At 46.0% G+C, this 14,311-nt stretch overlaps 1 protein-coding gene across 4 annotated transcripts in view; it reads left to right on the top strand.

Annotated features, from left to right (window-relative positions):
* The window catches only part of Gfra1 (GDNF family receptor alpha 1), a 195,396-nt gene extending 182,369 nt beyond the window's left edge, over positions 1-13,027 (top strand). For all 4 annotated transcript variants that reach the window (XM_048807401.1, XM_048807400.1, XM_048807402.1 and 1 more), the window contains 2 exons: positions 4,437-4,490; positions 5,654-13,027. In XM_048807401.1, the coding sequence (XP_048663358.1) occupies positions 4,437-4,490; positions 5,654-5,809 (210 nt within the window). In that variant the 3' untranslated portion in view covers positions 5,810-13,027. The remainder of the gene's footprint in view (positions 1-4,436; positions 4,491-5,653) is intronic.
* Positions 13,028-14,311: the final 1,284 nt, after the last annotated feature.

Genomic DNA, 14,311 nt, shown 5'->3' with positions numbered 1-14,311 from the left:
TAGAGCAAAAAAAAAATGGCTTTTCTTCTGCATGGAGGGGAGAGAGAGAGAGAGAGAGAGAGAGAGAAAGAGAAATGTTCCATGCCCTGCTGGCTGACAGCTGCCTAAAAACCCCAGATTAAACACTGGGCTTCTCTACAGAAATGGAGTCCTGGGGCAGCGAAGGCCAGGCTTCGAGTGGGTGTGCTTTTAAGTCTCCAGTTCCATAAACAGAGCAAGCACGCTGCTCACAAGTCTGACCTGTCCCCAAGGCTCTGCAGAACCTACTATGGGCAGAACCATGTGGGTACCTGACTCTGAGCTATAAATTATGGGTGTGCCTGTATGTTCTGCACGGAATGTCGTTGGCACCAAGGCTGGCTTTCCAAATGCTAATCACTGGGTAAAAGCAGGAGAGACCCCGCTCTGACTCCAGGTAACAGAGGTTAACAGCATCTAATGCATTTATTAACCCTCTGGTGCCAGGGACTGGCGAGGTCTGGCCTCGCAATTACAGTGCCCTGGAAATTCTATTATGCAACGTGCCTGGACTTGCGTATTACTGCCAGTGACAATTTTATAACAGGAAAGCAGTAGATACTGGAGGGGACAAGCCTTCTGAAGAGCCTAAAGAACAAGTTTCCTTCTTTTTCTAGAATGTGGTGAAGGTTACTGTATTCACGTTTGCATTTTTCCATTCTAAAGATACAAACCTCAAGGTACTAGGTCTTGGTGGTGATGTTTCCACAATGCAGAGTCAGGCGGCTTCCCCAAACCACATCACTAGGAATCAGCTGCTAGGAAACACTCTTCATACTGTAATGTTGGTTCAGGTGGACTGTTGGAAATACGTTCTCTCTCCTCTTTCTTTTTTTTTTTTTGCAAGACATTTTGTGTGTGTGTGTGTGGTGCTGGGGATCAAGGCAAGCACTCTACCAACTGAGCTATATCCCCAGCCCAACACATATCCTATTTTAAGACCATAAACTTTAAGGTTCAGTATCCAGATAGGTACAGATTGGCTAAGCTGTGAGTTGAGTTCCTGAATATCCTAGAATTAGCAGGGTTGCAGAGCTCACAGAAAAAAAACGTGTGCTCTGTGCAGGACATACATTATTATATCCTTGGTTTTACCAATTTATAATACAGGGATAAAAATGTATTCTTTCAGTTTCTAACTTACCTTACTTCTTACAAAGTCTGAGATTTCTTTTTTCCTTTTAATTTTCCTGGGACTATCCCAAGTGTCAGTAAATGGGACAACATTTAAACTATGTATGTACTCTTTGCAAGAGTTGAAGAAAGAGGACATCCTATAATTTTGTCTGCTTGCATTTATCAGATCTGACTAGCAAGACAGTGATTATTTGGTGATGTTTTCACAAATACTCAATAAATGCCTTTAAAATGTAGAAATAACAGGTTTCTTGAGCTTCTAAAGTGGGCTTTAAGTCTCTGATTTTCTTAAGTAGATTCTGGATCTGCAGTTGAAAGTTTCTGACTCTCAGCTGTCGCTGGGTGTTCACAGAGTGAACAAGATGCCTAAGCACTGACCAGCCAGATGCACACAGCTCTGAAGGCCGGGCTCTGCCCCTCTGCCTGCATCTCACATGCTGTTAGGGGCACTGCACAACTTTCTCTCTGTAGTTCTTGCCCCCCAGGCTAGGCAGCAGATCCTCTCTAGTCTGCATCTCATTTGGTGAGGCATTTAAAAGGACCTCACAGCTATGTGCAACCTTTGATCTTGTCGCTTATGTGCCATCTCCATTCCAATAGCTGGTAACTTTTGCCCTTCACCTATTAGATGCACAGACCTTATGGTGGCCCCTCTGGGTTTAGGTGGACCTCAGGACATCTCTGCTGTGCCCTACTCTGCCTCTGCAGTCGTGGTGGTTTCCCAGAGAACTGGGACCTCTCAGCAGGAAGCCTGTTCACATCTGTGGAGGCTTAGTGGTTAGAGCTCTGCATGCTGTGGACTGGGCGGGTGTGACAAGGGGTGGGCCTGCTCTCAGAAGCAGTAGGTAAGGGCCTGGTGCAGTCTAACTGGAACTCAGCAGTTCATGCAGTTACGCGAGTCAGGGTGGTCCTCCAGGACAGAGGAGTGGGGGCCTCATGCCTGCAGTTTTAGTCAGGCCGGTGGCGCTGCAGGGAGACGCAGCCAGATGCTGACCCTTAGAAGTCAGTAGGATGGCTGCTCGGGGGCAACAGGAGCCCAGAGACTTCACACACGTTGAGCCTGTCTAAGCTCATGTCCTGTGATTGAACACTTCACACAGCCATTCCTGGAGGGAGGAGAAAGCTGGCAGGGTAGACCTGGGCATGTGGACCTGGCAAAGGCTCCTAAGTGCTGCGCACAGTAAGAAGCCTCCAGTGACTGATGAGGGCCCGAGATCTACCTGCACAGGCCAAGCCACTTAGTGATGTCTGTGAAGATGGAGGCGTTTTCTGGCCCCTGCTGGAAGCCCTTCACAGTCATTCCATCATGGCGATATTCCACTAGTGCCACCTCAGATTCCTGAAGTGACAGAGAAATACAGCTGGGGAGTGTCACCATGAGCAAAGCACTGCCCACAAGAGCTAATCCTATGGAATGGAGGACACCTGCCCAGTCCTGGTGCTGTCAGAGGCCACTGTGGCCCAGGACACTAAAAAGCAGATTAGCTGTGACCACTGCACAGGCTGGCTTCTCTGCGCAATTTAGTGAATGCATTAGTTATGCAGAGGCCCTTAGCAAGGGTTTTTGTCTTTTGTAGATTATGGCCTAGAAAAGAAAAGGCAGAATGGGATGTTTTAGGGTCATTTTGGTGTCTGGGCACAGTTCCAATCTTGGATGGAAATAACTTAAGTTCTACACATTATTCTCTGTTGGTAACAATGCAGTGGACCAGATTTGCTATTAATATAGATTAAAAGTAGGCTTTTGAGTGAGGTTCAATTCCTCTTTCAATTTCCCCTCTGATCTCCTTATACATAACATTTAGTGACCTTTGAACAGCCCAGGGATGCTTCACAGTGTCTTATTCTCGAAGCCTGTTTAAAGGTTCCTATTTCACATTCACAGCTGGCATATGCAAATATAGGTAAAGATTATGATGCTTTCCAAGGAGCATTATGGTCAGTAAATTACTCGTTGGGCCAACATGCTGTACTTTCAGCCCAGCGTGTCTTCGGTGAGTTGTAGAAGTCTTGCAGCATGCAGGCAGCGAGCCCCACACTCAGCCAGTCACTCAGGTGCGCCTTGACTCGTGGGATGCTTTACATGGTCTTATCTTACCAACAAATGAGCTTTCTGTCTTTTGGAGCCAAAGGGCTGCTATTGCTGTGGATGAGGATGGCGGATCAGGGGAGGAGTTCTTTGGGTGGATTTAGAGACTGGGGGAAACACTGTTCATGCAGGAGAGAATGTTTGTTCATACAAGAGCTGACGAGATTGGATGCATCCTGACTTTACAAGCAAATTGCTGCCTGACCTTCGAAAAGTCACTTAACTTCTTTGGACTCTCATTGTTTTATTTTGTAAAACGAGAGAGCTGTATTGGGTCAGTGATTCTCACAAGTGTGTTACTCTGATTGTTTGAATGATGAAACTGTTCCTCCCACTGAATTCTTAGGCAAAAGCCCAGTGGAGTTGGTCCAGTTGAGGGAAAACAGGGAGCTTAAAGTCCTTGCAGCTAAGCCCCCTGGCAACTGCCCAGAAAGCAGTTTTAAAATTGCTGGATCAGGATCTGCACTGCCCTGCTTGGTTTCTCAGAGGTGGCCATCTGTCCGATGCCTGATCCCAGAACCAGGGAGAGGTGTTCTTACTGGTGCTTTCTGTTCACCACCCTGTGAACTTTAGAAGTCTGGAAAATGGTAGGAGCCTGGTAGTGTTTGTTGACTGGAATAATGAACAAACAAGCAAACAAACAAACTGGCTTTTGGAAGCCCCTGTGTGTTTACTAATAAGTGGGGATTTCTATTGGCAACATTCTCAAGTAGAAGGAGGCACTCCCCAGAATGAACATTCAGAAATACAAATAACTGGCTACTTCCTGGTTTTTCTTTTAGAAGCTCAGTCCTGCCTGGACAGTCCCTGGATGTACTAGTGACAAGTAGCAATTGAGCTTTTGAAATGAGGCAGGTCTGAGCCGAGACGTGCCATGTCAGACACCACCAGATTTTGAAAACTCAAGTGTGGGAAAAAAAGAATGTAAAGCATCTCATTAATTTTTTTATATTGATTACAAATTGAAATGGTAATATAGTGGGTTAAACAAAATATATTATTAAAATTAACTTCACCTGTTATCTCTTTATTAGGTGGCTACTAACATATTGTAAATTATGGATGTGTCTCACAGTTGTGACTCATGTATTTATTGGGCAGTGCTGCCCTGGACTATTGATTAATGGATCATCAGTAATTACTCTTCCTTATTATGTTTGAGATTTCCCCCTCTCTCCTTGTCTTTCTCCAGGCACAGAAGCTGAAATCCAATGTTTCGGGAAGTACACATCTCTGTCTTTCTGATGTAAGTCACGTTTCTTTTGGGGTCTTCTTGCATTTATAGACATAGCCTTTGGGCTCCAGGACACGAGATGATACATGAGGCTCTGAGGCAATAAGGTTTCAGGTCCAGGAAAAAAATGAAGCCACCCTCTGTGTCCATCTGCCTTCTGAGAAAGGTGCAGACTTTGGATTCAGTGCACAAAGTTAGAACAAAGTGTAGGACCCCGGATCTTCATCTGAGATCCATCCCCAGCACTGAAACCACTGTTCTGATGCTATGAGACTCTCTGAGAACAAGTCATATAAAGTCATCCAGCACGGAGAAGATGCATGGGGCTCTTGGTGTATCCTGGATGGCTTCTACCTGCAGTTCCTCTGACCTTCACAAGGACACAGAGGTAGAGAGGGCAGGTCCCATTACTCTCCCCAGTTCACTGGTGAGGAGAGGGATAATTGAAGTGTGCTGATCCTAATTCTTGTCCACCGTGGGATGTGGTGTGATGGATGTAGCAGTGTGGCTGTGGGATGGAGGAGTCCATCCTGGGAAAGGACAATTGTGTTGACAAGTCCTGAAGCCTGGGGTGTGGGCTGGGTGACGAGGAGTTGGACAAGCTCCTTGCCCTCTCTGACTGTTCCACTGTAAAACCCAGAGTGGGACTGGCCAGTGGAGGGGAAAGCCCCTGCCTGCTCTGTCTGCCCCCATGCTGGTTGTGGCCCATCTCTGTGGGAACTGGGCCTTGACTGGGAAGCTTTCCAAGATGGTTCCTTCCTGCCCTCCTTCTGTGGTGGGAGGGAAGCCAGCATCCCTCCTCACCAGAGCTGCCTAGAGGAAGCATTGCACGTCACACAGCTTCTAGGTCACCTGTGGAAGAGGTGGGGAGGTGGCAGAGATGCCCAAGCTCAAATGTTTTCCCCCAGAATGGACCTTAATGATTCAGTGTGAAGGAGGAAGCAATAGCATCTGCTAGAGTTTGTCAAAAGTATCTGGGTCTCACTCAAGTTCATGATTCCTTCTCATGAAACGAACAGGTCAGCAGAATGAAATCTCAGCTGTAAAATCTTGGGTCAGCTTTGGTGAGTGGGTCAACCAGGAGGAGCAGGGAGCAGGGAAGAGCAAGAGTGTGGTTTATCTGTGATGAAATGGATATGTACCATGGATGACGATGAAAACATTCTCTCTTACAGCGGGATTACGAAAAGGACGGTCTGGCTGGTCCTTCCAGCCACATAACCACAAAATCAATGGCGGCACCTCCACGCTGCGGTCTGAGCCCACTGCTGGTTCCGGTGGTAACTGCTCTGTCCACCCTATTATCTTTATCTTTGGCAGGAACATCGTAGCTGCATTTAAAAAACCATACGGACATGTAAAAAGACAAAAACCAAGTTATCTGTTTCCTGTCCTCTTGTATATCTGAAAATCCAGTTTTAGGAGCTCAGTTGAGAAACAGGTTCATCCAACTGGAACTTTTTTTTTTCTTTTTTTAAAGAAAGCTTTTTGTGATCCTTAGGGGCTTCTCTGGACAGTCTGATGCAGTCCTGCATCCCACACTCAAAGGCTTTGGGGCATGCTGTACTTAAAGGGGACAATTTGTAAATTTGGCTGTAAAGCCAACTGGGGCCATGTTTTGATGATGATGGTGGTGGTGGTTTTAAAAGTTTTCACTCTGGCATTTGCTAGTTAGAGAGGAAGTTGGTCTTTCTAAGGATTCTCTCACATCTCATGTAATGGCTTTGATTTCTAATGACAAATGGCAACCTAACATGGATGACAAGCTTTTTTTTTTTTTTTTTCTGTCACTAAGTGAAGGTCATCATCCAGATTGGGCTTTGTGGAAACAAGCTTGTACCGATGTTCACCTTTCTGTATGTACTGGCATTTTCCACACTAATGTTTATGTGCATAATCAGTTCTGTGCTCTCCTATGAAACAAAACACCTATTACATCCAAATGTAGTATCTGTCTTTTAGTCAAGATGGGGGGGGTTGTGAATGTGAAATTTCACGGTTCCTTGGTCATTGATTGACACTCTCCTAAGCCTTACCTGAGTGAGAAGCCCTTAAACTAACAAGAGTCAATATAGCTGATGGTCACTCTAATATTCTTTACATTTATGAGGTTATATGTAGAAAAAAAATTTTACTACTCAATGATTTCAACTATGGGCTTTCTATATTTTGAGAGTAATGATATTGTCTTCATTTTTTTACTGATGGTTTAATACAAAATACGTGGAGCTTGCTTTCCTCTCCTGAGTGGTGTAGCTCCGATATTAACTTCACAAATACAGCTCTTCAAAAGCAGACCCTGAGGAGCTCCTGCTTTAGCAGAATTCTTAGCATCGTGTGACTGCGGGCGCACAGGAGGACTCAGAGCAGCCAGGCATTGTCTTTTATCCTGTGTTGAAATGCAGGTGTGCATACAGGCGAGGAAACCGGTGGCCACTCGTAAGTGTTCTGCACTGTCTCATGGCACCGTTGCCAGTTGACACAACTGGATGCCTTGGTTTCCAGAGTATTGGACAAAAGTGGCTTTGACTGGGACAGGGGACAGGATGTGCTGCCCTGTCTTTCAATGCTGATCCATGCCGGGGTATGCAGTTGTTTTCCCAAGTCTTTACTCCCAGCTGCCTCAGCCCCTGTTTAGAAAGGGGTTAGTTGGGAGTTCATCCAGAATCTGCTTGTGTCTTGTTCTACGTCCCCCACGACAGACTGTGGCTGACTGTGCAAAAGCACCAAGGTCTGTGGATGGAGAGAGGGTCAGTGTCAGATGCCCTGACGAGGCTCATTGGTTGGCAGAGACAGGCAGAACAGGGCAGGACTCTCATGAAAAGGCTCCTGGCTCTAGTTCCCATCCTTAACCGAAGAGACCCTAAAGTGCGCTTTTGAAGCCTGGTTTATACAGTGAGATTCAGAATGTGCAGTGATCAAGGACCTGTGGCTGTGTCTCCCTCCACAGGGTGCTGGGGAGCACGAACTTTCTTCCCACGCTGGGAGAGGGCCAGAGGAGAAAACCCAAGGTGTACGTCTCATATTGATCCCCTGTGCCTGCTGAGGTTTGCCTAGAAAGATTTATCAGATGACTGGGGGTGGGGGAGAGGAGGAAATCTACGAAATCCCAGAGAAAGGCCTAGTCTTTTAGCTCTTTCAGTGTTTGAAGTAAATTTATATCCAAATGTTAATAAACACAAATGTATAATGCTCACTACCAAGATTTTTCACTTCAAAATGTTTTCAAGGGAAATGCATCAAACACCCAACTGTATTTGATCAGTAAAAAGTTCCATAAAGACTCTTACTTTGAATAAACACTTTAAATGTGTCAAAACATTTGGAATGCCAGTCATCTATGAGAACATATCTCTTACAGAACATATTTTGTTTTGATTAAGGTATCTCTGTGTATCTACACTGGACTGGTGGCATATGGGTCTGATTCTATGTGATCCACTGTAGAAAGCTATTGATTCCTTCTGCTGCATGCAGAAGTAATTAGCTTCAGATGACCAAAGAGGAAATGGCGTTCTCTGTGCTAACAAGGGCAGCCTTCATTGAAGACTGCCTAGACATTAACACATAAATTAAATTTTGAAAAGCTCTATCACTAACGAAGATCCCATTTATTTTTTCAGAGATAAAAGCATATTAGAGTTACCAAATCCTCCATTTGAAAATAAGTTACTGATTAAATAAACAGGGGGCAGGATCTTGCTAGGGAAGTATTCAATGAAGGAGATTCTTACACAATCAAAGCAAGCAAGCAGTCCTGTCCTGCAGTGTGATTCCAACTTAACACGGTGACCATCATTTACCCAGGACCGAAGCAGGCAAATGATTTAAATCTTTTACCTGTGTGACTTCCCCTTGGGGTGTGTACAAGCAAAAGGGATTCCTACTTTTGGTTCTACAGTCCCCACAATGGGAACATCACAAACACAGGGGCTGTCTGCTGAGGTCGGGTCTCTTGCTGAAAGCATCTCCTGGTTGATATTGATGACGCAAGAACAGAAACTTGAGTCCATGCAGATGGTGACTCTCAGATCAAATCTAGCCATGCCCTACTTATTTGAGAGAGAGGGAAAAAGGGCAATATTGCCATTTTGATTAGAAGCACATCCATTCCATTTTGATGTTGAATATCTTTGGTTAATATATGATTGAGTATCTTTTTAACAGAGCACATGGAAGAAGAAGTGCACAATATAGAGAGGAAATTCAGAATGCCAATTGAATATTTATTTTTCCATATATGATTGTTTTCAAGTCTCTAATAGAAAAAAATAGATGTTGAGAATTACCTAGGTTGTTTTTCATTAAGTGTAATAAATTGTATCCAGATTATGATGAGAGGGTGGTTTCTGGTTTTTTTGTTTGTTTCTGGTTTTGTTGTTGTTGTTGTTGTTGTTGTTTTTCTTAAATGATTGTCTATCTTGTATCAAAAACATATCTTAGAAGTTGTGACTTCAGGTTCACCCAGTACAGAACAGGGCTTCTCCGGAGCTGCCCTGGCCTTGGATTTGGTCTCCACTGGGACTGCTGCTGTCCTGCCTGCGCTCTGAGGTTGGGGGGCTCCCAGCTGCACCCATTTCCCTCAGGCCTCCTTGTCTCTAAATCAGCCACTCCAGAAACGCTCCATCTGCCCAACTAGGAGAGTGGGAGAGCGGAAGCATTTCTGAGTCAGTGTCAAGTAGTGGAGAGAAGAGATGTAAGAGCCGTGGGAGTTTATATAATTAGCAAATTCTTTTCTTAGAATCCAGCATAAATGTATTTCAATTATTATTTACAAAATAGTGTCCTCGGAGGAGCTGTCTTTTGGAAAGTAAGTTTTCATTCTTGTAGTTAGACTTGCCCGATTTATTTGAGTCAATAAGCTGTGGACCAGAAGAGGGGCTATGTAAATGAGCTCGCATTTTCTAATTCTCTCCTGACGCTGTTCTTGACCTCCTGGACTCAAGACTCCCGTGAGCTCTGTTGCTTTGGCTTCTGCTCTTCTGCTGGAGCAAATGAGACCATGGGAGACCCATCTTTTCAAGAAAGACCTGCAAGCAATGGCCACAGATGGGAGTGAATTACCACTGGCCCAGGCACCGTGACGGCAGAAGGCCCATCTGCATGGAGTTTGGACAGATGAAATATAATCAAGGTGCCGCAGGAAGCCACGTGCCAGGGGCCAGCGTGTCATACAGTCCGCTGATGTGTCTTGCTTATCGATACAGGAGGCATTTCTAACAAAACAGCCAGAGTCTTTGAAGTAGGCGGTTGTTCCTTTTACAGAAAGGAGGCCAGAGCTAATATATGGGTGGCAGAGGAAGGAATTTCTTTTTAGAAATTCCGGGGATTTGTTGGGATGCCTGAGGAAGCTGCATTTTATTCTTATCCTGAGCTAGGAATTGCTTACACACCTGGCACCTCTGGACTTTGAGGTGCGCTTTTCTTCTTGAGTGATCATTTGTTTTACATCTGTTGTCCAAGATTCTTCAGGAGAACTGGACCCCTGAATAACATCCTCTCTGCAGAGGCCTTACAGCTGCCCCCGCACCCATGACTCAGTAGGTCTCTCTTCTGAGGACGGCTGTCTCAAGACATTGGCTGGCTCACTTCCCTATCATACTGTTGATTGGTTGTCTTCACGTCCACCCTTGTTCTTTATGGCCTAAGTATTTAACAAGATCCCTTCCTGTCGATTCCTTACCCTAATCACTCTAAATTTATAGCCACCCAAACTCATTCTTGTCCCATCAGATGCCCATTTTGTTGAAGGAGAAGTCCTTCTTGGCACCCAGATGGTTGAAAGGTGACACTAATCCTCAAGTCGAAAGTTCATCTTCTGACACTCCCCCGAGGATGCCCTGTGTTCACATTGCATGTCCTGCCCCCCCCCCCCCCCCCCCCGAGCATGCCCTGTCCTGCCCGGGCACGGGAATCCTTTCATGGCTTCCTGTGTTCTTTGGAGCCTCTCCTCCCTCCCAGAGGCAGCTTAGGGATGGTTGTTCTGTGCCACGTGCCACCTGCACTCCTGATTGTTCTGAGACCCAGCCCAGAGGAGTGGGGAAGGCGCACAAACCCTATTTCAATAAACTGCCTGCAGAGCACTGCAGCCTGCTAATAGTCATGGAGGCCTCAGCCCCCTAAGGTCTCCAAGCTCATTTGACCAGCGCAGCTGCGACTTCGGCTGTCTGCCTCTGGCAGGTGCCAATATCAGCATCTTGTCCCACTGCCATGGGGAGTTTATTTTTGCTCAAAGGCAGCTGCCAAGCGCAGCACCAGCATCAATAGACGGTTTCTCTGATTTTCTTGTCTTCATCCCAGGCCAGGCTCTCTTAGCAATCCCCATTTTTGTTCTGTAGAGAGTGCCAGGAGACCCATCAGATTGTCAGCCACTTCCTCCAACCCAACATGTCTTCCGGCTCACCAGTCTTCCCCAGCAGAAAGCGTGAGCCATGGTAGGTACTTAAAAATGTCAGTTGGGACCTTGAAGGGCTTCATTCTGTCACATGGTGGCAAGAACGGGTCCATTTGTGTAGCTGTGCTGGCAGTGAGCTGCACTGACACTGAAATTGACACTGTGAGGTACTGAATTTGGACAAAAGGTCTTAGAAAACATTGGGATCACCGCCACTTTACATCTGTCCATTGTGTTCCTTGCCGAGAGATGAAAAGCTAGCACTTATCCCTGGAGGGATGTGACCAGCTAGTCCCATAGCTCTCGGCATCTGCCAGACCAGTGAGTCTGTGGAGATTGGAATCTGCCTCAAGCCCAAGTTACTGACAAGAAAGCTGGACCGCCACTATGTGCCCGATGTCACATAGATATAGACGAGACAGTGGTAAGAATTCGACAGTCCAGTGGATGCTGGGTCAAGAAACCCAGGGCTGTTAGGAGTCAGTAGTACAGGTCGGCCACCAGGAGCCAGGCTAGGGTGACTGGCAGGGATGGATGAAGGTTTCTGGGCCTTCTAGTGCATTCCACCACTTCCAGACCACTCCCAAGAGTGACAGACTCTCTAGCCACATCCTGAGGAGCAAAGTCAAATGCTGGTCAGTGCAGCACTTTGTTGAGCAGATCCTCTGGCTAGATGAACCACCATTTGGAGCAGAACCTTCCCCACAAGTAACTAGAGAGTTTTGGACCCTCTGACAGCACTTTAGGAGAAACACTAGAATCCTTCAGTTTGACCTCCTTTTTATAAATAGTCTCTGAGCTGGATTTTCAGACTTGGTCTCCAAAAGAGAAGTCACAGTCCCCATGGGCCCAGCAGCAAAGCCAGCTCACCCACCGGGGAGAAGGCAAATCCAGCACCCTTAGTCTAAACCTGAAAGGCCTCATGGAGAACTCAGAGCGTCACTCCTCTGAGCCTCGAGGGCAGGAGCCAGGCCAGGGTGACTGGCAGGGATGGATGAAGGTCTCTGGTTTTCTAGTGCACTGGTGTGTAAGGGTCCGTTGGTAGAGCTTGCACTCTCTCTCTCTGTCACTACTGCTGCAGAGCTGTGTGATCCAGCATTATCTTCCTGGCGTGCAAATGGTGATCTGCATTTGGGGTTTTTATTGTTCATCTTTAGCTGCAGGCACTTCTGCAATGTGGCGGGGAGGAGGGAAGAGAGAGAATGGAAACTATAGAACCAAATCACAGCCAGCCCTGCCTCCTTTGGCTGTGTGTTACTGTAATCAGGCACTTCTCTGCTTTTCTGGATTCAGAAATAGCTGATTGTCCTCAGAGGGTTGAAGAAATAATTTTGCAAACCTGAAATCCAGGGCCTCACAGTTCTCCTAATTATCCATCTTTTCTCTTCTTCTCCCTTCCCGCACCCAAGGGAGAGGGGGAAGCTCTTCTCACCACAGAGTTTGCTTGAAAGAGTTTTCCCATCTTGTGCGCATTTTCCCTTGATATTGAAATTATTTTCTCTGTATAATCCAACTCCTGCTGAGGCGCTGTGTGAGATTTAGGATGTGGTATATCTTTTTTTTTTTCTTGTATTTTTGGATACCATTGCATTTTTTTACCCTTAACCTGAGGGTATGTCTCCGTTTCCGCTGCTGTTCATTGTGTTTCATGCCGGGTAACAATACAGGTGGGATAAGAGAAGCCTTCCTGATTATTTGGGGAATATTTGCAGATTTCTTTCCAGAGCAAGGGGGCTAGACACCCATGTTCCTCAGAGCTGGGATGAGGGGTACAGTCAGCCTCTTCGAGGAGCCTTTGGTTAAGGGAGGCAACCGGGACTCCATGTCGTACTGTGTTTCTGGGGTTTTCCACTTGCAGAAGATGGATCATGCATTTATCTCATATCCCTGGACCTCACTTCCCGAGGACACCTGTGCACTCTCCTGAGGTTATCCACGCTTCTTCCTCACACAGCTGTTCATGATGAGCTTCCTTGGCAGCACCCTTGGAGGAACAACTACACGTAGAACTACAAGTTTTGCTATTTGGACTTCGGAAGTGGTTTTGTGATGTTTGAATTTTCTGTTAGCCTGTGCTCAAGCACTACAGAGTGTACGTAGACCCTTTGGCCACCTGTACCCCAGAATGTCCTAATAAACATTGTTTTCTTTTTTTTAAAAAAAATGATGATTTTGGTGTCTTTTTCTTTTATGTGAATTCATTGGGGAAATTGCCAGATATTGGGATTTGGGACAACAGTTGGCCAGGACTGAGGGTGAGTGACACAGGCAGATTAAGTATTAGCCTGGGGAGAATGGGTTTGTCGGTCCTGTACACTGTCGATGTTCGGCAGCATCCCTGGGTAGCTTCATCCTCAAAACATCTCTAGACATTTTCAAGGGTCCCCTGGGCAGGGGCACAATCACCCTGGTTAAAAGCCACTGCGTTAGTTCAAATCTAATACCTAAGGAATCAGATTTATTGTAGAGCCATATATGACATTTATTTCCTGTCCCCAAAATGCAGTTTTATACTTAGAAGGTAGAGTTGGTGGACTCTCTAGTTACCATCAGGTTTGTATTGAATGATTTGTCCAGACTTACAGATAGGAAGTATTTTGATAGAAGATAAAGACTCAGAATGGGGCTGTTTTTCTTATTTCCAATGTCTAACTCAGTACCTAGTCAAGAGGTCATCACTTAAAGTCACAAGGCCAGATCTTATTACTCTGAATTAGGATCGCAGTGGCGGTGGCCCAAATTGTGACTTCCCCACTTCCCAGAGGAAGGAAGTGACTATCCTCCGAATCCTTATCACCACCAGGCCTTTCTAAAGCAGGATATTAAAACACCAAACACAGTCCCCATTAATTGCATCACAATTAATGTTTTCCTCTGGATGTGACCTATGGTCCACAGGACAGCAAGTAGGCAGAAGCCTGCAGTTTTACTTGGACTCCACAGGACATATTTTTGTTGTAGTTCTTTTTATGATTGTTCCATTCAGCTAAGCTTTCCTATTGCCTTGCTTCCTGGGCCTGCTTTCAAATGACCAGGTTTAGAATGAGTTTGGTCAAATGCCACAGTATCTCCAGGTTGGTTTGGATAAAAGTCTGTGAGCATTTTGACCTGGGCCTGGTGTTTCAAAGGTGTACCAAAAATGCAGGAAAGCCCCCAGGTTCCCAGGCTCACAAAAGCCTCTGCAGAAGTCCCCAAGTTCATTCACAAAGAAATAAACCCCTGCCGGTCAGCACAGGTGGGGAGGCATCCCTGTGGACAGGCAGGAGAACATTCCCAGACACTCCCAGCAGAAACGAAGAGGAAGCAGCCACAGCAAGGACCCAGGGGCCTTGAGGTCCTCCCTTAGTGCCACAGGTTCATATTCTAATCATCTTCTGAATATAACGAAGTCCCCAGGATTCAGGTGATAGAAATTTTAGGAGCTGAAACAAGAAATGTC

Source organism: Marmota marmota, unplaced genomic scaffold (genome assembly GCF_001458135.2).
Source record: "Marmota marmota marmota unplaced genomic scaffold, marMar, whole genome shotgun sequence".
Classification (NCBI taxonomy): Eukaryota; Metazoa; Chordata; class Mammalia; order Rodentia; family Sciuridae; genus Marmota; species Marmota marmota.
This window is presented reverse-complemented; position numbering and strand designations above follow the sequence as displayed.